The sequence below is a fragment of the Dendrobates tinctorius genome, unplaced genomic scaffold, assembly GCF_039654945.1.
Source record: "Dendrobates tinctorius isolate UK_male_01 unplaced genomic scaffold, ASM3965494v1 ptg000082l, whole genome shotgun sequence".
NCBI classification, from domain to species: domain Eukaryota; kingdom Metazoa; phylum Chordata; class Amphibia; order Anura; family Dendrobatidae; genus Dendrobates; species Dendrobates tinctorius.
This window is the reverse complement of record NW_027361750.1, coordinates 25,150,086-25,174,987: the sequence shown is the minus strand read 5'-3', so window position 1 is coordinate 25,174,987 and position 24,902 is coordinate 25,150,086. Positions and strand designations below refer to the sequence as shown.

Here is a 24,902-nt window from a genome sequence, read left to right as displayed (position 1 = left end):
CAAGATAATAGCCATTACTAAGGCCAGGGCCGATTTTAGCTGTGCTGCTATTGTAGATGGAACTGCAATGGCGCGCAACACCAAATAACACTGCTGTACTGCAAAAGAAAAATACCACCATACAGGGGCTTAATAACAATACTGTGATTACCAGCAACTAAATAACACCTCTGTGTAGTGTCCATACCGTAACTGAACATGTCTGCCAGTTACTGAAAAACACCCCAAGATAGTTGGTGAATAACGCTGTCACGTTTATTAATTACTATTGTACTACCTTGGTTGCACAATGCAATCAGTGTATGTGCACACTACATCTTTTCCTGGCAGGCAAACTTGTCATCTTTTTCAGGTCATTCAGGAAATAACAGCATATTTTTTCACTGAAGTGTCTTCTTTAAGATTTTTTATTGTTGTTGTTTCTCAGTGAGTTTTCAATGTTTTTGAAAGACGGTGAGTTTTTCAACTTATTTTGTAAATTCTTGTAACTCCATTCAACAATGAAATAATGCTAGCACATTTTCAAGCATTTTTGCTCAATATTCAAAACATGAGTGTCTTTCAAAAATCTTTTGAACCTCACCATTGACTTCTATGATAAAATATAGAGCGTCTTCAAGCAGAAATGTTTCACCTTACGGAGAGTGACATACCAGCTCTGGCATGCCAAGGTAAGGAGGCTTATTCATCATGCAATGCTGAGTTTTCATACTTTGCATTGACCTTGAAACACCGTGTCCTCAAACTGAGATTCTGATTTGGGTTTTATCCTAAGTCACATTTCAAGACTTGTTAAAGGGTCCATAGTGGCTTGTAGGATTGCTGCTTCCAACAGATGGCGCTATACAGTTCAAGTCCTCTTCCTCTCTGAAAAGGCAATTTACATTTCAGAGCAGAAGGCACCTGAAGAATGGTCAAATCACTTCTTTCAAACTCTTGACGAATTTGGAAACCTGAAGTGGTTAAAAGATGATCAAAAGACTGAACATATGAACAGCAATTTGTTTTTATACAAAATTGAATATGTTCAATTGTTTTAAGAGCCGTTTGTTTTTTAATGCTTATTTTGTGACCGCAATTTTCTTTATTTTTTAACATTTTCTGGTGCTTTTTCAAGCGGTTTTCCGAGCAAAACTGCATGAAAAAGACATTGTGTGCGTACAGTATACACTATCACCAGATTTGCACTGCATGATTTAGTTGTAAAATTACTGAATAACATCATAACCTCAAACAGTCTCATGACCATACAGTAGTCATAAACCAAGATGTGTAATATTAGTGTTGCATCTGCTATATTCCGTTAAAAGGAATATGTTGCCACTAGTTTTTCAGGACTCTGGTTCAGAAGCCAGATGTTAGTCCATGATCATCCTCCCCTACCCACCAGCATCCCTGACTCCTTTTATGATCTGTCAGCCTGGTGCAATGATGACATCACTGGGTCGACTTGTTAAAAGAGGAAAGAGGATTGCTTGTTCGTGCTCCGGCACCCACATGCTGCTAACATGGTTTCTCTCCCAGAATCTTGCAAATCTTTTTAATCTTCTCTTGGTATATTCACAAAAAACAGAAAATATTGCCTTTTTTGTTTTTGAGAATTTCACCCTATGCATTGCAAACAGTGAAATCCACAATGAAAATATGAAGAAAGAAAGAAAATGTTGTGGATTTTCCATAACATGTGGATAAGATTTCCGAAATTTAATTCATTTGCTACATGCTCTAGATCTGACATTTTCAAATCTGAACAGATAATGATACAGGAAAGATGTATATCTTTGTACCGTGTTAGCCAGTAGATAGAAAAATATTCAGGATTGAGAGTCCTCAGTAGTTGATACCTTTTAATGGCTAACTGAAAAGATGGTAATACATTGCAAGCTTTCGAGACTACTCAGGTCTCTTCATCAGGCTAGACTAATACAAAATCTGAAGTCACATATTTATGCACAATACAGCCTAGAAAAAATGCAATAGATAAGACAAGTGACGTGAAGCAGAACTATCAATATGGGAGAGGGAGAAACATAAATATAAACATTGGACCAGTTCATAGATAAGGAGTCTGGATGTTTTATGGTCCTCTGATTGGGGTCTAGCTCTGTGTTGCCCCGCAAGGTTTTAAAAGGAAATTCCTTAATTGATGTAAAAAGACATAAATCCATGCGACACATTCATTCCAGCACTGAGAGTGTCAAAGTTCGTCATAAATTTGTACTCCCAAACTCGTCTCTCTCTCTGAGATGTGAAGTTACCTTTCAATACCAGTAATTTCATATCCATGCTGCTGTGATCAGGGATACAGAAATGTTTTGCCACAGGTAGATCCATTCTTTTTTCTCTTATTGTGTGACGATGAGCATTCATCCTTGTTCTAAGCTTTTGCCCTGTCTCCCCCACATACAGACCTCCAGTTGGACATTTAGTACAAATAATTAAGTACACCACATTAGATGTAATGCAGGTGAAAGTACCTGGGATCTTGTAGTCCTGATGTGAGTTGGGGATCTTTATCTTGTCCGTGGTCATTATAAATGGACAGGTTTTACATTTTTTCTGGTTGCAAGGAAAGGTTCCTGCAGCTGTTGGAGAGGACAGGGAGCTTCTGACAATGATGCTTCTTAAATTTGGGGGCTGCCTAAAACACAGCAGTGGGGGGTCTGGAAAAATGGATTTTAATCGGGCATCTTTTTGTAGTAAAGGTTGTAATTTCCGTGCAGCTCCCCTTAGCACCTCCAGATTTGGGTTGTATGTGACTACTAGAGGCACTCGGTTATTTTCTTCTTTAGCTTTGTAATGTAGCAGGTGATTCCTTGACAATCTGGTGGCTCTTGTAATTTGGTTTTCAATTGTTCTTGGATGGTAACCCTGATTCAAAAAGGTTTTTTTGAGGCGACCAAGGTGTTTGTCTCTATCCATGGGGTTGGAACATATACGATTGTATCTGATGGCTTGGCTATAGATAATAGAGTTCTTTATGTGTTTTGGATGGAAACTGTCCCATTTAAGGTATGTTGGACGGTCGATTGGCTTCTGATACAGGGATGTCTCTATTTCATTGTTTTTTAGCTTAATGATGGTGTCCAAAAAATTAATCTCGGTACTGGAGTAGTTGAGTGTTAAATTGATGGTGGGATGAAATTGATTAAACTGTTCGTGGAACGTCTTTAGCTGTTGCTCAGACTCCGTCCAGATGATTAAAATATCATCAATGAAGCGGTAGTAGGCCAGGGGCCTGATGGGGCATGAGGACAAAAAATCGCTTTCAAGCTTGGCCATGAAAAGATTTGCATACTGTGGAGCCATTTTACTTCCCATAGCTGTGCCAGTCTCCTGTAGATAGATCCTGTTGTCAAATTCAAAGTAATTGTGGGTGAGGATGAATTTTATAAGTTTCACCACGGCATCAGCATCAGTCCCTGTGTTTTCCATGAAGAATTTGCAGGCATGTAAACCATCTTGGTGTGGGATATTAGAGTACAAAGATTCCACATCCATGGTGGCCAGGATGGTTCCTTCTGGTAGAGGACCTATTGCTGCTAGTTTATTCAATAGGTCAGTTGTGTCCTGAATGTAGCTGGATGTATCCTTCACCAGTGGTTTAAGAATACCCTCTACCCATCCAGATACCTGCTCAGTGAGGGTGCCCACACATGAAATAATTGGTCTTCCTGGATTTCCAGATTTGTGGATTTTGGGAAGCATGTAGAATGTCCCTATTCTTGGAGTCTCTGGTATCAGGTCATCGCCAGCTCTTATGGACTGGTCAGGCAGAACAGAACAGATAATGTGCATCAATTCACAATGTGTGAATGAGTCCTAATACTTGTTGCTGTTACCGGGGAATACAGCCCAGCTGCTGACATACACCTGACTCTGATCATATTCACTTCTCTAAACAAAATGGCCATCTCAGTCTCCTGACCTCAATATCATTGAGCCACTCTGGGGATACCTCAAGAGCACAGTTCATGCTAGTGTAAGGTACAGCAGGAACGCGGGATGCAGTGACGAGCAGGAGGCAGATCAAGAGTTAAATGGTGTTTAGTACAGGGAATACTCCACACAGGGAGAGAATAGGGGAGTTATGGGGGAGTTAAGGTTCAGGAAGAGAACAAGTGTTCAAATAATGGGTAAACTTATCAATCTGATGTTTTCAGAGGATGGAGGCTTGGAGATCCAGCGGTGGCCTCATAGGAGACGCGTGAAGTCTCTGGCCTGGTTCTGGAGGAATGTGAGGCACTGTCTCCTGACAGCCGTGGCTCTCCTAGGCGTAGTCTTGCAGTACCGGGGCAAAGTGTCCATGGAGGAGGTGTCTGTGGCGTCGATGCAGAAGGATGGTAATCAGCGGTGGGGAATGGGAATATCCTGGCAGTCTCTGCGTGTTTATCCGTGTCAGGCCTACAGCATGCACCATCGTCAGTCAGCGGTACGGTACGGGATGTCTCCCCAGTGTCGGAGGTGAGAAAGCCCACAGTAACGCGCTGCTTGCAGCCTGGCTGCGTTGATGTCATCCATCGGCAAAGCGGCCTGGTCTCCTGGCGTCGCGCTATGGAGAGTGAGTCAACCTTCTCCTGCTGCGCATGCTGTCTTTCCGCCAAACTGAGCGTTTTGCCTTTTATAACGAACACACCCCTGTAGTCAAGTGCAAAGTTCTGTCCAGGTCAGAAAGTCCTCCCGCCGGCAACAGTGGTGATAGCCCCAATAGTTCCAGCCCAGAAACAATAGAGGTACCACTAGCCTCCCCCTCTCCTTTTGCTCGCCGTTCCATGGATGAGGGTTCTGGTAAACAACATGGGTAAACTTTTTCTTTTTGGACATTCTGCCGCCAAACAAATTTATCCTGATTTTAACGTTTGGGAGGTATTCCAGCTGTGGCTCGCCCGGAGCGCCGTAAGTCAGAAGGAGTAGTAGAGTCCCCTAGAGTGGTCAAGTCTGGTTGCATAAGAGCGGGTGATGAGGTGTCGGCTCCTACTGGAGCAATTTCTTTGAGGACTTCAGGTGCTTGTTCCTCCCATAAATCTTCAGGTGGCTGTTCAGAGTCTTCTTCCTCTTCATATTCTACTACAACTGGTGGGGATATTTCAGGAGCACCTGGAATCCCTTCCTGTTGAACAGGATCTTTTGACAGACAGGGACAAAGCATATTCCGGTGGACCACCCGAGTAGTGAGAGCCTCCCTCAGGCTGAATTTCATATAGAGGACCTTCAGAATTGATTCACCATTTTATCCGATACAGATTTTTCTCCCACCGGTTCTCCAGTTTGTCTTGGGGGCATTTTTCTCACACTAATACATGGTCACCAACTTTGAGATTTGTCCCCCGTAGCGGAGCTTGTTCTGCATGCTCCAACTGTTGAAGTTTGGTCTGCACTAGGCGATGCAAAGTCTGTAAACGATGACGATGTTCTCGGATCCAGGTGGACACCCCTGTCCATGGGTAGTCCTCTTCTGGGTCCAACTTCCAACTCGGTGATCTCTTTTCCTGCACGACCAAACAGCAAAATATATGGGGTATACCCGGTGGTCTGGTGAACCCGATTGTTGTACACCTAGACTAGTTCGGCTACGTACTCAGGCCACCATTCCTTCCGGTCTTCCTCCAGAGTTCTCAGCATTTGAATTAACGTGCAGTTGAACTGTTCACAGGCTCCATTACCCTAAGGATGGTACGGTGTGGTGCGAGACTTCTCAATTTGGTACATTCGGTGTAGTTATTCCATCACTTTCCCTAGGAAGCAGGCCCCTTGGTCCGAATAGATACGCTTTGGACACCCGTAGATCTGAATGAAGTTTTTAAAGATGTGCGGTGAATTCCACAGTTTGATCTCGAGTCGGGGTCATGATGGCAAACTTTGTGAAGTGGTCCACCATTACCAGACAATATTCGTACCCCTGATGTGCTGACCTGATGGTCAGATAGTCTATCATTAATAGTTCCAGAGGGGCAGATGATACTATAGTTTGAATGGGGTCTCTCTGTTCCGGTGGTTTGGCTAGCTCACAAGTTCTTTAGAGCCGACAAATCTCTTCCACTACAGCCTTCAGCCAAGGATGGTAAACAAACCGTTGCAACCACTGAAAGGTCTTCTCCTGACCAAAATGTGCTCCCCTTTCATGGGCCTCGGTGGCCACCTTTAGTAGTAGTGTCTCGTGAATTACCACCTGCCAGGTGACTCCTAATTCTTTCTGTAGTTGAACTTTTCTGTATAAAAAGCCATTCTTCATCTAGAGACATTCCCTCTGCCGAAGAATCCTTAGGGTCTCTGGAGAGAGAGCATTTCTTTCTTCTAGACTGGGAAGTCTCTTTGACGTCACCCACTGTCTAATTAGGGCTAGTTCCCCATTTTCCAGTTATCACACCCACTCATCACATGTTCGCCCCAAGATACCTTTCTGGGCCAGTACTTGCGCCTGCTCCTGTGTAGCCAAAACCATCCTGGGGGTTTCCTCACCTTCTAATTCCCCATCCCTACTTCAACCAGGTTTTTCATGTTTCACCCTGGATAAGGTGTCAACATGAGTATTCTCAGCTCCTCGTTTGTAGGTGATTTTATACCGGAACTTTGCCATTCTAGCAACCCATCGTTGTTCCAGAGGTCCCAGCTTTGCATTTTCCAAATGTGCCAGTGGGTTGTTGTCAGTACGCACCAATACTTCAGACCCAGATAAGTACTCCGTGAACCTCTCCTTCTTAGCGCACACCAACGCCAGCAGCTCTAGCTTAAAGGAACTGTAGTTGTCCGGATTTCATTCAGAATCATGAAGGGGGCAACTTGCATAAGCCATCACCTTATCTCTCCCATCCTGTATCTGTGACAACACAGCCCCAAGCCCATGTAGGCTCCTGTCAGGGTGGAAAATGAACGGTTGAGAAAAGTCCGCGTAAGCCAATACCGGGGCCTTTGACAGTGCTTTCTTCAGATCCTGAAAGGCTTTTTCCTGTTGTTCTCTCCAATGGATGGCTTGATTATTTGCGCCTGAGGGCACTCACTTCAAGAGTTCCAGCAGAGGGTTCGCTATGCGGGCAAAATTTTTCACGAAATGCCGGTAATACCCGGTCAGTCCCAAGAAGGCTCGGATGTCTTTCACCATCTCCGGTGTGGGCCAGTCCTGCACCACAGCAATTTTTTCTCAAGATGGCTTTACTCCCCCCACCAGAGACAACATGACCCCAGTACTCAATTTGGGTGCGGAACAAATGACATTTCAGAGGTTTCACCTTTAGTCAGTGTCTCTGAAGGTGGCTTAGCACCTGTTCCAGTCTTTGTAGATGGTCCTCGAAAGAAGCGGCATTAACAATAATGTTGTCCAGATAGATGAGTGTGGCTTCAAAATTTAAATCACCTAAATACCTTTCCGTTAACCATTGGAATGTTCCAGGGGCAGTGGCTAACCCGAACGGCATCCGGTTGAATTCATACAGGCCCATTGGGAGTATAAAGGCTGTCTTGGGCCGATTCTGCTCTGACATTGACACTTGTTAGTATCCGCTGGCCAGGTCCAACATTGAAAAGAATTTGACTTTTCCCAACGCCGACAAGGATTCCTCAATTCTGGGTAGCGGATGCGCATCTTTCACAGTGCAGGCATTAGGCTTATGATAATCCACACAAAAACGTAGTGTGCCATCCTTTTTCTTCACTAGCACTCTAGGGGCAGCCTATGGACTCTGACTCTCCCTTAAGACGCCCTTCTGCACCATCTGACTAAGCATACTTTTCACCTCTTGGTACAGTTGTGGAGGAATTTGTCGGTATCGCTCTCTAATGGGAGCGGCATTTCCTGTAGGTATCTCATTTGTGATGGCGGTGGTGCAGCCAAAATCATCCTCATGACCAGCGAATACGTCCCGATATCGTCCTAGTAGAGCCTCCACCTGCTGGACCTGCGATGAAGTAAGATCGGATAGCTCAGCCTGCATCTGTTCCAATATCTGCCGTCCTTCCTGTATATACTGGGGCTCTGGTGCAAGAGAAAATTCCACTGCCACTGTCCAAGGATCTCCCTGCTTTACCGTCAGTTGCACAGCCTGAGGTGGTATTACTTCTTCGGGCATGCCCCTAATCCGAGCTACTTCACTCCTAGAGGAAATCATGATGTCTTGCTCTCCTAAGTTGACACAGTGCACTGGGACCATTCCATCATGAACAATAGCTAGCCAGTGGGCCACCAGGAACCTGGGAGGTAGTTGCTTCGGAATAGATGGTTCAAGTTGGACATCTACCCCTACAGGGCCTTGTGTGAAAAAGTGATTACCTCTAAACCTAATGGGCCACTCTTATCAGCAACAACTGCAATTAAGTGTTTGCAATAACTGGCAATGAGTCTTTTACAACATTCTCAAGGAATTTTGGTTCTCTCATCTTTGCAGAATTGTTGTAATTTAGCCATATTGGAAGGTTTCTGAGCATGAACCGCCTTTTTATGGTCACGCCACAGCATCTCAATCAGATTAAGGTCAGGACTTTGACTAGGCCACTCCAAAGTCTTAATTTTGTTTTTCTTAGGCCATTCAGAAGTGGGCTTGCTGGTGTGTTTTGAATCATTGTCCAGTCGCATAACCCAAGCATGCTTCAACTTGCGGTCACATACAGATGGCTGACATTCTCCTTCAGGATTTTTTGGTAGACAGCAGAATTCATGGTTCCATTTACTACAGAGTGTCTTCCAGTTCTTGAAGCAGCAAAACAGCCCCTGACCATCACACGACCACCACCACATTTTACTGTTGGTTTGATGTTCGTTTTTTTAAATGCTGTGTTACTTCTACATTAGATGTAATGGGACATACACCTTCCAAAAAGTTCAATTTTTGTCTCCTCAGTCCACAGAGTATTCTGTCAAAAGTTTTGGGGATCATCAAGATGTTTTCAGGCAAAACTGAGACGAGCCTTTATGTTCTTATTGCTCAACAGTGGTTTTCGGCTTGGAACTCTGCCATGCAGGCCATTTTTCTCCAGTTTCTTTCTTTGTGGAGTCATTAAAACTTACCTTAGCTGAGGCAAGTGAGGCCTGCAGTTCTGTAGATGTTACTGGGGGGTCTTTTGTGACTTCTTGGATGAGTCATCACTGTGCTCTTGGGGTTCCCTTGTTCACAAATTTGTTTATGCTTCTATTTAATAACTATCTGGCTAGTTTGTTAAGTGAATGAGGAAAAGCTGCTCATATCTGTACATGTTTCATTATGTGATGTGTACTGTGCTGAACACTGCTCATGTATGGGTGCGGGAAAGCCAGTCCTGCACAGGACCCACTGGGGAAAGTGACCTGTTCGCTTTTGGGACAGACTGGTCCTGGGTTCCTTTGTGCATCAGAGTGTTTAGACCTTGCCCCCCTCCTGCACCAGTTTCAGCTTCTGCTACTTGGGCTAAACTTGTGTAGGTAACAGGGATGAGCAGAAAGAGTTAACCCCACGTGTTAACCTAGCTTCCCACATTGCATTTTGCCCCATCATATCCTCATTCCTTTTTATCTGCCCTATTTCAGTTTCTAGAGGAGATCTGCATGGAGCAATGAGCCAACATACCACCAACAGTGTGTGCCATCCTTGTAAAGACTTAAGGCCCTTTTACATTTAGCGATGCACCAGCGATCCGACCAGCGAAACGACCCGGTCAGGATCGCTGGTGCATCGCTAAATGATCGCTAGTGAGCTGACACACAGGCAGACCTCACAGCGATGCAGCAGCGACGCAGCGGACGATACTCACCTTTCACACACAGCGATGAAGACGTCCTCCCGCCCGCGTCCAGCGTCGCTCGTCTCACACAGCAGGAAGCCCAGCAGGAAGCAGACGACGAGAAATGGAGCCGCCCGATCTCGCGCAATGAGCAACAGATAGCGGGGGAGCCGGTCAGAGGTAAGTATCACACATAGCGATATCGCTAGCAATATCGCTATAACGTCACAAAATCAGTGACGTTTTAGCGATATTGCTAGGGATATCGCTATGTGTAAAACCCCCGTTTGACCTCTGTCATTGCCAACAAAGGATATATAACAAAATATTAGAGATGAACTTTTGTTAATGTCCAAATACTTATTTTCCACCATAATTTGCAAAATAAATCTTTCCAAATCAGACAAGGAGATTTTCTGGATTTCTTTTCTCATTTTGACTCCCATAGTTGTGGTCTTCCTATGGTGTCAATTACAGGCCTCTCTCATCTTTTTAAGTGGGAGAACTTGCACAATTGGTGGCTGACTAAATACTTTTTTCTTCACTGTACTTCCCACTTATTTTGAGGTCCTATCCTCCAGAGCGCTTCCAGACAGGCCACACATTCCAGCCAGTCTAACCTGTCCTACAAGCAGGGACTGCTTTAGTTCATTCTCTGCTCCAGTGACAACCAGGATTGATCATTTAGCTCATCCAAAGAATCTTCTAAATATGCTTTGAGAATTAATAATTTAAATCAATAGCCATAAGTCCAATAAATCCCTTTAGAATTTACATAGAGCTCTCCAGTCCTTGCATTAAATTTCTTGTCCTCTACCCCATTGCCAGAAGGTAATCAATGCCGATCTCCAGCAAAATATTTTAGCTAGTAATGATACAGGAACGATACATATCATTGTAAGGAATTTTCTCCTCTGACCTTGTGGAGGCATCAGGACCATGGACCAGACCTCAATCACCGGACAATGACAGTTTCACCCTCCTTATCTATGAACTGTTCCAATAGTTACTGCCATAACTGTTTCTCCCTCTCTCATAATGATAGTTCTGCTTCATGTCACTTGTCTTATCTGTTGCATTTTTTCTGTGCTGGCTTGTGTATAAATATGTGATTCTTCAGATGTTGTATTAGTCTAGCCTGATGAAGAGACCTGAGTAGTCTCGAAAGCTTGCAGTGTGTTACTATCTTTTCAGTTAGCCATAAAGATATCAACCACTGAGGACTCTCAATTGTAAATATTTTTAGCTAGTAATGCAGTGCTTCGAAATGGACTTGGCCTAACTGTCTTACAACTCCAATAGGCACTGCATGTGTTCTATCTACATCCGTGGTCCAAATGACCCAAACCTCTCCTTTTATCCACAACTCACTGCTCCTCCTAGCAGTCTTTCCTCAAAGTGGTGGGATGGCGCATCAATGTGACTACATGCAGCTCACAGCCAGAACCAACCGTAACTTGAGGTCCTGACCTCACTCTTACAGTCGGCAGTCAATAAGACTATCATCTCTGTGGCAAGCTACACCATTGTAAGTAGCTTGTGGCAATGTATGGTATTGCGACATTTGAACATCAGTTATATTTTTTCCCCAAAACATTGTGTGGGTAGTGACGTTAGGTAACATTTTGTAATAGTAATTGCAATAATGTGAGAAACTATTTTCCTCATTCCAGATACATAATTTGTCAAAATGAATCTTTTACACACTGTATATTTAAACAACCGTTTCTCTTTTATTATGGGCTCATAACAAATACAATAGATTATACAGAAAAATACATAGCCTTGTGCCTCAAATAAAGCACGTAGAGTGAGATAAATAGTCAATAGTAGGTCATCTCTACATGTGCTCTTGCTGTTCCTTTGCCAGGTATATTTTTCCTGCGCCATTGACCCTTTGTCAAATTTATCTTCTCATTATTTTATTTAGATTCATAAGGCTGGCAACATGGAAAATTTATACAGAATGCTGGATGGCGCACATTTCCACATTATCTTTTGTATTCTATGCAGGACTCTTATCTGTTGCATGAGCAAGGTGCATCTCAAACATACTTGCAAAGCGGCGCTACAGTATCTGGCCTGGCAGTTTTTCCATTACTGACCCAGTTGGCATTTGAACCTGCTGCTCATCTTCAATTTCCTATCAATGAGCCTGAACCATGCTTGACCATTAGTGTAAACGATTCCTGCCTACCTTAATGTACTACCACTCTGAATACAGTTTTGCTTGCTGATTATTTTCTATACAGCTGATTTTCTAACCTATTCTCTGTTATCTACTCGTTAAGTAGATTAGTCAAGCATATATGATTTGAATTATTATTCGATATGAATTACAGCATAATTTGTGATGTGATAAAAAGTTCATACCTTGGGAGAAAGAGGTGTGTGTGAATCCCTTAGATTTAACATTAGCATCAAGTAGATATGATCAAATCAATATGCTGCAAATCAACTTTGAATCGAATTTCAGGAAATTCGCAAGTTTCAGAGAATTGCAATTCGTTTCAGAGAATGTTTTAGCGATTTCTCATTTTTACAACACCAATTTTTTTTAGGGACAACATCACATTTGAAGTCACTTTGAGGGGTCTATATGATAGAAAATACCCAAAAGTGACACCATTCTAAAAACTTCTCCCCTGAAGGTGCTCAAAACCACATTCAAGACATTTATTAAGCCTTCAGGTGCTTCACAGGGATTTTTGGAATGATTAAAAAAAATGAACATTTAACTTTTTTTCACAAAAAATTTACTTCAGATCCAATTTGTTTTATGTATATATGCAGGTAAACCACTGTTTGGGCGCATGGCAGAGCTCAGAAGGGAAGGAGCGGCATTTTACTTTTCAATGCTAGATTGGCTGGAATTGAGATCGGACGCCATGTTGCATTTGGAGAGCCCCTGATGTGCCTAAACAGTGAAAAAAAACCACAAGTGACACCATTTTCGAAAGTAGACCCCCTAAGGAACTTATCTAGATGTGTGGTGAGAATTTTGAACCCCCAAGTGCTTCACAGAAGTTTAAAATGTAGAGTCGTAAAAATAAAAAATCATTTTTTTTCCTCAAAAATGATTTTTTTAGCCCGCTATTTTTTATTTTCACAAGGCTAACAGGAGAAATTGGACCACAAAAGTTGTTGTGCAATTTTTTCTGAGTATGCTGATACCCCATATGTGGGGGTAAACCACTGTTTGGGCGCATGGCAGAGCTCAGAAGGGAAGGAGCACCGTTTGACTTTTTCAACGAAGAATTGACTGGAATTAGATCAGACGCATGCCGCATTTGGAGAGCCCCTGATGTGCCTAAACAGTGGAAAACCCCCCAATTCTAACTGCAACCCTAACCTCAACACACTCCTAACCCTAATCCCAACAGTAAAGATAACCATAAAGACAAACCTAACCCTAACACACCCGTAACCCTAATCCCAACCCTAACCCTAACTTTAGCCCCAACAATGTTAGGGTTGCGGATCACACTAAATATAAAATATGAGAAAGTGCAATCGCAACCCGGGGTCCACTGTGCAGAGGTGGTATACTGCTGTTAGGTAATGGTGGACGCTATATGGTGGTATAAAGGAAGAACACATGCGGGTTAATGTCACCGGTGTGTACAGGGCGAGCTCTGCTACCTCACAGAACCGCACTACCGCAGAACATAAATGCCGAGCCTGTTTAGCTCACAGAGCTCGGCAACGGAGCGCACAGAATGCAGTCACAGAACTCTGCCCCAAGGACATGGGGTCAGAGTCCCTCTAGATCTTCTGAGCGCGTGGCGTCGCACCTGCGACATTCATACATGCATACAACACTTACTCCTCATAGTCTGGTAATGTAGTCCATACTAGCGCATGGCCGGGCGGCCATGTGAGCCTTTTATAGCTGCGTCCTTCCGGGACCTTCCTGACCCTCCTGATGGTCCAATCCGAGCTGGAGAAGGACCTGAGCATGTAACCTCCAATCTCCAATGAGAGATCATCCCACAGGCATGATCTGTGGACCGAAAGGAGGACTTACTCCCTGGAGTAGCTCGCTGCTGACCAGCATGCATTGCTATAGCTGGACCAGAGGTGGCAGCAGCAACTAAACTTACAGAGCTGGTCTGAGCAGAGCGCCTGGATCAACAAGTCTGCTGAGCAGCCTCCTCTGTGGCCGGAGAGGAATGGGAGACTGCTGAATGCAAGGCTCGGGATTCCTGCTGTGCAGAGACAGGAACCTGACGCCTAACAAACCCTAACCCTAATGGAAATAAATACATTTTTTATTTTGTCATTTTTCCCTAACTAAGGGAGTGATAAAGGGGGGTTTGATTTACTATTTATAGTGGGTTTTTTATGTTTGGCAGCTGTCACACACTAAAAGACGCTTTTTATTGCAAAAATAGTTTTTTCATCACCACATTTTGAGAGCTATGAAGTTTCCATATTTTGGCCTACAGAGTCCTGTGAGGTCTTGTTTTTTGCGGGACGAGTTGACGCTTTTATTGGCACCATTTTCTGGCATTTTTTTATCGCTTTTTATTCCGATTTTTGGGAGGCAGAATGAATAAAAGCCATCAATTCATGAATTTCTTTTGGGGGGGGTTTATACCGTTCTGCGTGTGGTAAAATTGATAAAGAAGTTTTATTCTTCAGGTCAGTACGATGACAGCGGTACCTCATTTATATCATTTTCTTTATAATTTGGTGCTTTTATACAGTAAAAAACTATTTTATAGAAAAAATAATTATTTTTGCATCGCTTTATTCTGAGAGCTATAACTTTTTTAATTTTACGGTGATGGAGCTATATGGCAGCTTCTTTTTAGCGTGATAAGATGACGTTATTAGCAGTACCACGTTTATTTATATCTGTCTTTTTGATTGCGTGTTATTCCACTTTTTGCTCGGCAGTATGATGATAAAGCGTTGCTTTTTGCCTTGGTTTTTTTTTAATCATGTTCACTAAAGGGGCTAACTAGTGGGACAGTTTTATAGGTCAGGTCGTCACGGATGCGGCGATACTAAATATGTATACTTTTATTGTTTATATTTTTTTTGTTCAAATATTGATTTATTGATGGAATAAATATTTAATTTTTATTATTTTATTATTGTTTTAGATTTTTACAATTTTTTTTTTTTTTATTTCATTCTATGTTTTACACTGTGTCCCACTATGGGACACTCATTTTGTGCAGGCTGATCACTTATATGGCTTGCAGATCTGCATGCCATATAAGCTGTCAGCGCTACAGGTATTTGTCACTAACCTCAGAGCCTTCCTGACATGCACTGCGCATGACAGGAAGTCTCTGAGCTTTGGTACCCCGGATGTCGTCATGACGACATCGGATTACAATGGGAGCGATCGGGACCCCGCGTCATGTCAGGGGGTCTCTGATCCAAAGGCAAAGGGGCTGTTACAGCTGACAGCCCCTCTGCCTGCTCCCGGAACACTGTAATCATGTTTGATCTCAGTGTGCTGGGGGTTAAAGTGCCGGGAGTGGTCTGTGTCTGTTCCTAGCACTTAGTGCCAGGTGTCAGCTGTGAGAATCAGCTGACACCTGGCTGCGATCAGCCACGCTCCCCCGTGAGTGCGGCTGATCGCATACTATTCCGACTAAGGTCATAGGGGCCCAGGGCACATGGACGTAATAGTACATCAAAGGACAGTAAGGCGTTAATTATAGCAGGGTATATGTTTAATTTGTTTCTATCTTAGCTTTTGTCTGTTTAATAGCCAGTGTGAACATGCTCCTGCATGTTGCATATATATCAACTTATACTCCAGTTCATTTCTTTCAGTTTTGCAAACAGGGTCGGACTAGGGTGTCTGGGTCTCACTGGGGAAATTGACCCTAGAGGCCCACCCTACAGCTATATGCAAATACCTGTTAGCCGTTATCCCCGTTATAGTAGTTCATCGGCTGTAAAACAGAGGAGCCTCCTGCACATCTACTAGGCACATGCTATAACTGGGATGAACTATTGCGGTAGTTTACAGTAAAGGGGTTATTTGGTTAAAGCAAGTTATCACAGATCAATGGGCTCTACAGGATAGGTACTTGCTTAGTTCCGACCATTAGAAACTGCACCGATCAGAATAATGGGGACGTTTTATCCCTGATAGGACACTTATTCCCATTTTAAAATGGAGCGGCAGATGGGATGTCAGACCGTAGCTCCATTCATTCTCTTTGGGGCTTCCAAAAAAACAAGTGCAGCGCTCGCAGCCACTGAGGGAATGAATAGATCAGTGGTCGCACATGCAGCTCCAGTTTAAAGTTCCAATTTCGCCCAATGGTTCCAAGCAGTCAGACCCCACTAATCAATACGTTATCACTTATCCTGTGGAGAGGTGATTACTTTTTTTCACAGTCATCAATAGCTGATCGCTTCCAGAGCATACTCCCCCACTTTTCCCCATCTTCTACACTATGTCAGATGAAGAAAAAAGCGATGTAGTGCCACCCTGCACAATAACAGGACCCCCCCTTTTCCTAAAAAGTAAATTATAGTAGTAATAATGTCCTTAATTGGACCCTAAAGAAATTATGTTCCCCACTTGTCACCATAAACTAGTATAACATGCTCCTCAATTTTGGCTCCCAAATGGTAATTAAGTCCCTCATCCAGGCCCCCTTTATTTAATAATCTCATCCAGCCTGGCCCACTTTATTTAACAATGTGCCCCTTGTCCAACCTGGCCCTCTATGTGTCTAGTCCAGTCAAGCTTACGTTTTTATTGATTCCATTTTGGTGTAGATGCAATGTTTTGATCACCAGTTATTGCATTTTATTGCAATTCTGTGGGAAACCAAAAAATGTAATTTTGACTTTTTTATTTTTTTCTCGTTACGCCGTTTACCGATCTGATTAATTCTTTTAATATTTTGATAGATCAGGGTTTTCTGAATGCGGCAATACCAAATATGTGTATTTTTAATTTTTTTTAATTGTTTTATTTTGAATGGGGTGAATGTTGGGTGATTTGAACTTTTATATTTTTTAAATTTTTTTTAACTTTTTTAAAAACTTTTTTTAGTTTTCTTTGGCTTCAATGCTATGTGTAGCTAAAATACTCATCTGCTATGAGCGCCGGCCAGTGGGTGGAGGTCATACCAATCCAGCAATGACAATGACAGCGGTTTCATGCAGACCCTGGGTTTTCATAATCACCCATTGGCGACTCCTGGTCATGTGACACGGTGCCGATGGGCGAGGTTTGTGAAACGCTTCCGTCACAAGTATGTTAAGCCAGAGATTGGGTTAACAGCAGTGGGTGGATTGTGATTCTACCCATGGCTGTTGAGGGCACATGTCAGCATGCTGGAAAACATGCGGGCTCAGCACTCAGAGCCTCCATGGAATACAGGGACACGAACTATAAAGTATATATGTGTCATAGGTCGTGAAGGGGTTAAATGTCACTGTCAGAGATTAATGATAGCATTTAACTGGTTACAGCAGGGGGGCGTTATTGGCCATTATCTGCCAGAGATTGTCACGTCGCCGTCAGACTCGGGGCCCGCTGTTCCGCCCTCAGCCACTAGGAGGCGACGGACTGTCACGCCGCCCTCGGGCTCGGGGCCTGCTGTCCAGGCCTCGGCCACCAGGAGACGCCGGACTGACATGTCGTCGTCGATCTCGGGGCCTGCTGTTCCGCCCTCAACCACTAGGAGGCGCCGTGGCTCGCGCCCGAGTGAGGGCGGCAACAATGAAAGGGCTTCTGCGCAGGCGTCTACTGGACGCAGACTCCGCTCCTCTGTCAGTCATGAAGGGGCTGGTGCATCATCATCAGGTCTGGTCCTGGGGGCGGTCCTGATGACATCACCAGCCCGGGAGCCTGTGAGGGACGACCTGATCCCTCAAATACCTTGGGACTGGGCTTGCAAGCCGCCGGATATATTCTTGGTTCCCCTACGTGTTACTTGTGATTGCCTATCGTTAACTCCGACCTCAGCCTGAACTTCTGACTACTCTGTTGCCTGCCGTTTTTGTACCTTGCATTTCTCCTGATTACTGACGCTGACCTTGGCCTGGATTCATGACACCTCTACTACCTGACGATTTTGTACCTCCGCTACTCTCCCGGTTTTTGACCTCTGCCTGGACTCTCGACTCTGCCTCTGCCTGCCGTTTCTGTACCTCCGCTGCTCGCCTGGTTTCCGTCTCCATTTTTGGCTCCCTTCCTGCTGTTCTATTGCGACCGTTCTGCTCTGGCACTCTGCTCCTGTTCAGACAGCGCTTCCTGGGCTCTGCAGTAAATCCAGATCCCTGTATAGGGGTAAAGGGTGTCGGTGCTACTCGGGGCGCTGTCTGTCTGCAGCCCAGACCGCAGACGGACGCGACATTATATCCGGCCCAAATAAAACTGTCTCTTGTGTGTGTGTATATATATATCACACCTATATAAAGACAGTTTCTCTGAATTTTTTTTTCCTTTCCTCTCTTGCCTGAGCTGATTGTTTGACTAAAACACCTGTTACTAAGCCTCAGTATACAGCCTGGAGGATCCGTCTCACCTTCCTGCTCGAGCATGCTGCAGGGACAAAGCTGAACGTCAGAGATCCGTACCCCGGGAACAGCAGCCTCTGAGCAGCTCTGGCTATGGTTGCGCAGAGGCTCAGGTATTGCCCGCAGATGCGGCCAAAGTTTTACTACCTATTTCATTGTATGTTGGTCAGGATTCTCTGTGTTTAAAAGCCTATGTCGATAGCGGGTCTGAAGGGAATTTTATGGACTCTTTTGCTGCTAAAAAACTTGATGTCCCACTACTGAAACTTAATATTCCAATTAAAACCACGGCTATTAATGGCACATCCATTATTCAGGAGGGGGTTAAATTTGTTACTGCTAAGATAACTATGTCAGTAGGAGCACTACATACTGAGCTTATTTCCTTTTTTGTGTTGGACAATCTATCTTCTGCAGTCATTTTGGGAATGCCGTGGCTACGTCAACATAACCCTGTCATTGACTGGCACCTGGGTGATGTGGTGCGCTGGAGTTCGCAATGCCAGGATAATTGCATGTCTGTAGCAGTAAATCAAACCAAGCTAAAAAAACACCCCTTCATACCGTTTGCTCTCAGGGATTATGGAGATGTCTTTTCCATTATAGAGTCTGAGAAACTACCGCCCCACAGAGAGTATGATTGTCCTATAAACCTAATTCCAGATGCCCGTCTTCCAAAAGGGAGAATATTTAATCTCTCTGGTCCAGAGCGTCAGGCCATGAATGAGTACATAGCGGATAGCTTAAGAAAGGGGTTCATTAGACCATCTATTTCACCAGTTGGAGCTGGGTTCTTCTTTGTAGAGAAGAAAGATGGTGGTCTCAGACCCTGCATTGACTACCGGGAATTAAACGCAATCACTATAAAGAACCAGTACCCGCTTCCACTCATCCCTGATCTTTTTAATCAGCTAATTGGAGCCCGTTGGTTTACTAAACTTGACCTCCGGGGGGCATACAATCTAATCCGCATAAGAGACGGCGATGAGTGGAAGACAGCGTTTAATACACCTCTTGGTCACTTTGAGTACCTAGTAATGCCTTTCGGACTCAGCAATGCTCCTGCAGTGTTTCAGCACTTTGTTAACGATATTTTCAGGGACATCTGTGGTGTGTATGTCATTGTGTACTTGGATGATATTTTGATTTACTCCACTGACCCTGTGACACATGCTCAACACGTCCGTTCAGTACTGCAGAGACTACGGGAGAACTCCTTGTTTGCTAAGGCTGGTTTCACATTTGCGTTTTTTAGCGCTGGAAAAAAACGCTAACCTGCGCATGCGTTTTTTCCCCTATCTTTAACATGGGTGCGCATACTTGCGCGCTTGTAAGCGCATGTATGCGATTTTCATGCGCTGCGTTTTTTTGGGGTGTGCGATTGGATTTTCCAGACGCATCATGTTGCATTTTTTGGCCCTGCAAAAAAGCGCATGCGCACATATGCGCACGTTTTGCGCTAAAAAGGGCCATTATAGCCTATGGATGCGCATATGTGCGCACTGGCATGCTCATGTAAGCGTTTTTTTGCATATGCGTTTTTTTTTTTAACCATGGAATTTAGGGGTTTGAGTTAGAGTTAGGGTTAGTTAAGGGGGTTTAGGGTTAGGGTTAGGGTCAGGGTCAGGGTTAGGGTTGGGTTTTGGGTCAGGGTTAGGGTTTAGTATGGTTTGGTTAAGGGTTAGGGTCAGGGTTAGGGTCAGGATTAGGGTTAAGTATGGTTTTGTTAAGGGTTAGGGTCAGGGTTAGGGTTAGGGTTAGGGTTAGGGTTAGGGTCAGGGTTAGGGTTAGGGTTAGGGTCAGGGTTAGGGTTAGGGTCAGGGTTAGGGTTAAGTATGGTTTTGTTAAGGATTAGGGTCAGGGTTAGGGTCAGGATTAGGGTTAATTATGGTTTTGTTAAGGGTTAGGGTCAGGGTTAGGGTTAGGGTTAGGGTTAGGGTCAGGGTTAGGGTTAGGGTTAGGGTCAGGGTTAGGGTTAGGGTCAGGGTTAGGGTTAAGTATGGTTTTGTTAAGGATTAGGGTCAGGGTTAGGGTTAGGGTTAGGGTTAGGGTTAGGGTTAGGGTTAGGGTCAGGGTCAGGGTTAGGGTTAAGTATGGTTTTGTTAAGGGTTAGGGTCAGGGTTAGGGTTAGGGTCAGGGTTAGGGTTAGGGTTAGGGTCAGGGTTAGGGTCAGGGTTAGGGTTAGGGTCAGGGTTAGGGTTAGGGTTAGGGTTAGTTAGGGTTTAGGGTTTGGGTTAGGGTTAAGTATGATTTGGTTAAGGGTTAGGGTCAGGGTTAGGGTTAGGGTTAGGGTCAGGGTTAGGGTTAGGGTTAGGGTCAGGGTTAGGGTTAGTAAAGTCATGGTTTGGGTAGTGTGAGGGGCCACCTAAAAATGTTGGAAAAAAACGCAAACGCGGTAAAAACGCGCTAAAAACGCATACAAACGCATAAAAACGCTGCGTTTTTTTCATGCATGCTCATAAAAATGCTTGAAAAAAACGCAGCAGTTGTATGCTTATGTATGCGTTTTTTCAATGCGTTTTTTTGCGGGAAAAACGCGCTGCAAAAAAAAGCAAGTGTGAAACTAGCCTTAGTTGGAGAAATGTGTCTTTTTCGCTGAGGAGGTACAATTTTTGGGGTACATGGTCTCAGGCAGGGGGTTCCGCATGGATCCTGCCAAGATCCAACCTATTAAGGCGTGGGTGCAACCCAAATCGCTGAAAGCATTGCAGCGATTTTTGGGATTTGCCAATTACTACCGTAAGTTTATCAGGAGTTTTTCTGAGATTGCCAAGCCACTCACGGATCTAACCCGAAAGGGGGCGGACGTGACCAACTGGAATCCCGAGGCCATTCAAGCATTTTCTATGTTAAAAGAATGCTTTGTGGCCAACCCGGTTTTAGTACAACCTGACTTAGACCGCCCATTTATTGTGGAGGTGGATGCCTCCGAAGTCGGAGTGGGAGCAGTGCTATCGCAAAGCACTGCAGCCCTCACTCAGCTGCGCCCATGTGCTTTTTTTTCCCGAAAGTTCTCTGCCACAGAGAAGAACTATGATATTGGGAATCGGGAATTACTAGCAATCAAATGGGCCTTCGAGGAATGGCGTCACTTTCTCGAAGGCCCAAACACAAGGTCACCGTCATTACAGACCACAAAAACCTGACCTACCTGGAGTCAGCTAAAAGACTGAATTCCAGGCAGGCCAGGTGGGCCTTGTTCTTTTCAAGGTTCGATTTTTTAATCCACCCATAATCGCCCTGCTGGCTGGCTTCAGTCCTTGCCCACCCCTGAGAGTCCATGGACCCACATCTCCATGGACTTCATCACAGACCTGTCGACCTCAGATGGGAAAACATGTATCTGGGTGGTGGTAGACAGGTTCAGCAAACAGTGCCATTTTATTCCCCTGTCTGGCTTACCTAACTCCGAAACCTTGAGCAAATTGTTCCTTGTGCACATTGTACGTCTTCATGGTGTTCCGTCAAATATTGTGTCCGACAGAGGTACCCAGTTCGTCTCAAAATTCTGGAGGGCGTTCTGTAAACGCATCGGTGTTGAGTTATCCTTCTCCTCGGCCTACCACCCCGAAACCGATGGGCAAACCGAACATGCTAATCAAGCTCTGGAGCAATACCTCCGTTGTTACGTGTCAGGACACCAGTCCGACTGGGTAGAACATCTACCATTGGCTGAGTTTGCCTTAAATAATCGCTACCAGGACTCCATTAAAACTACCCCTTTTTTTTGTAACCTTGGATTGCATCCGCGCTTTGGTTCGTTCTCGGCTAGGATGTCGGAGCTCCCTGGGGTAGAGAAAAACATACATCGCTTGAAAACAATATGGTCTGAAGTAAATACAAATTTGAAAGGGGCTCAAGTTAGACAGGCTTCAGCTGCAAACAAACGACGGTCCAAGGGGCCACACTTGGGGGTTGGGGACAAGGTTTGGCTTTCGACTAAAAACATCAAACTGAAAGTACCGTCTGCCAAACTGGGTCCCAGATTTATCGGCCCATATGAAATTATAGAAGTGGTTAACCCGGTAGCCTTCCGTTTGAAACTTCCGCAGTCATTTAAATTACCTAACGTGTTCCACAAGTCTCTCCTCAAACTGTATCACTCCCCAATTCACCCTGTCCAGTCCCCTCCTCCTCCTGTTTCGGTCGGAGGGTCCTTGGAGTATGAAGTCCAGGGTATCCTTGACTCCCGCCTTGTGAGAGACTCCATACAGTATCTTATACACTGGAAGGGCTACGGCCCGGAGGAGAGGTCCTGGGTCCCCGCAAGGAACATCCATGCCAAGGCATTAATTAGGAGATTTCATCTCCTGCACCCTGACAAACCGGGTTTTGAGGGTCCGGAGGCCCCTCCTGGAGAGGGGGGTACTGTCACGTCGCCGTCAGACTCGGGGCCCGCTGTTCCGCCCTCAGCCACTAGGAGGCGACGGACTGTCACGCCGCCCTCGGGCTCGGGGCCTGCTGTCCAGGCCTCGGCCACCAGGAGACGCCGGACTGACATGTCGTCGTCGATCTCGGGGCCTGCTGTTCCGCCCTCAACCACTAGGAGGCGCCGTGGCTCGCGCCTGAGTGAGGGCGGCAACAATGAAAGGGCTTCTGCGCAGGCGTCTACTGGACGCAGACTCCGCTCCTCTGTCAGTCATGAAGGGGCTGGTGCATCATCATCAGGTCTGGTCCTGGGGGCGGTCCTGATGACATCACCAGCCCGGGAGCCTGTGAGGGATGACCTGATCCCTCAAATACCTTGGGACTGGGCTTGCAAGCCGCCGGATATATTCTTGGTTCCCCTACGTGTTACTTGTGATTGCCTATCGTTAACTCCGACCTCAGCCTGAACTTCTGACTACTCTGTTGCCTGCCGTTTTTGTACCTTGCATTTCTCCTGATTACTGACGCTGACCTTGGCCTGGATTCATGACCCCTCTACTACCTGATGATTTTGTACCTCCGCTACTCTCCCGGTTTTTGACCTCTGCCTGGACTCTCGACTCTGCCTCTGCCTGCCGTTTCTGTACCTCCGCTGCTCGCCTGGTTTCCGTCTCCATTTTTGGCTCCCTTCCTGCTGTTCTATTGCGACCGTTCTGCTCTGGCACTCTGCTCCTGTTCAGACAGCGCTTCCTGGGCTCTGCAGTAAATCCAGATCCCTGTATAGGGGTAAAGGGTGTCGGTGCTACTCGGGGCGCTGTCTGTCTGCAGCCCAGACCGCAGACGGACGCGACAGAGATAATGCAAGTTCAGTTTCTGTACATGTAAAGGAGTGTCACATGACATATGATGTAATTGTACATCTTATGTGTAAAAGCGGTTAAAGAAGCAGGAAATGGGTTAAAGGGAACCTGTCACCCCCCCCCCCAGGGCGTTTTTAAGTAAAAGAGCCACCTTGTGCAGCACTAATGCTGCATTCTGTCAAGGTGGCTCTTTTATTTAGCGTCCCTTCCACCGCAGAAATAATCGTTTATAAAATTGGTCACACATGCCAGAATTTTGACCGGGAAAAGGTCTTTCCCCCTCTGACACAGACGCCTCGCATCCATCACTCATTTCATCCTTATGTCTTTGCTCCGCCTCCTCTGTGTTCAATTTCAAATGCTGGTGCCTGCCCTGTAATATATTTTCTTGGGTATGCGCAGTTAGCGCTGCCCGTTCTTTCACATCACTTCATGGCCTGGCTATCGTGCCTGTGTGGACGCGCTGTCACAGATCCCGCCCTACAGTCGCTTATGATTATTCACACTGCGGGGCTGGGAATCTTGGGCATGAGAGCTGCAGAGAACTACTGCACTGGCCGCAGCAATTACCAACACAGACAGTGATATATTTTTATAGGTATAGTAATTAAAACTTCAGATTCCAGACCAAGTTGCAAAAAATGTTCAATTAGCTGACTGCTAATGTCACAAGTGATGCATAGTATATTATGTCAAAGCCTCCAGCACCTCAACTTATAATTCTAGAGACAATTAAAAAACACGCCTACTATTACCGTCATGTGAAACCAAAGACATTCTCATTTGTATATAAGAAAGTTTGTGGAAAGAGTGCATACAATCTAAGTACAGTGTTTTTTTTAATTTGATTCCTGGGCAATCTACTCCACTGTGCACCAATAAGGCTTGTAAGGTGCCAAGCACATTTGTTCATTGTGATGGGAAAGATTTTTCCATTGAGCAAAGTTAATTAAAAGCAAAATATTATTTATTGTGAATTCATTAAAATAGTAACATAGGCATAGGAAAATATCTGACACGTTTTGAGTCTGTCTAACTTTTAATTGTAGACACTATGACTGAACAGTCAGACTCAAAACTCAAAGTATGCTTCTATGCCCATGCTGCTATTTTAATGAAGTCAGAATATAGAATTTTTTGCTTTTAATTTGCTTTGCTGGATGGAAAAACTTTTCCCCTCCTTTTTTGTGACTGAGAGCACTCTATTGGACCTAATTACTAAAAGAAAGTTAAATTAAAACATTTTAATCATGACAAATCCATTTTCCTAGATAATTCTACAGAAAATGAAAAATGGAAAAACGTTTACTTTTGAAGCCAACAAGTGGTTGTCAAAAAATCATGGAAATAGGGATCTGATGTGCGAGCTTCCAGTTGTTGAAGATGGCAACATGATTTATCCTGGTGAGTGTGTTTATAACTTGATTATTTGACTGTATGTTAGATGTTCACCAGGTGAGGTTGATATTCTTTTCCAAA

The 24,902-nt window shown here is 44.7% G+C and overlaps 1 protein-coding gene across 1 annotated transcript in view; it reads left to right on the top strand.

Annotated features, from left to right (window-relative positions):
* RP1 (RP1 axonemal microtubule associated) overlaps positions 1 to 24,902 on the top strand; it is a 742,035-nt gene that overhangs the window by 277,691 nt on the left and 439,442 nt on the right. The window contains exon 19 of the mRNA XM_073583994.1: positions 24,695 to 24,827. Coding sequence (XP_073440095.1) covers positions 24,695 to 24,827 — 133 coding nt within the window. The remainder of the gene's footprint in view (positions 1 to 24,694; positions 24,828 to 24,902) is intronic.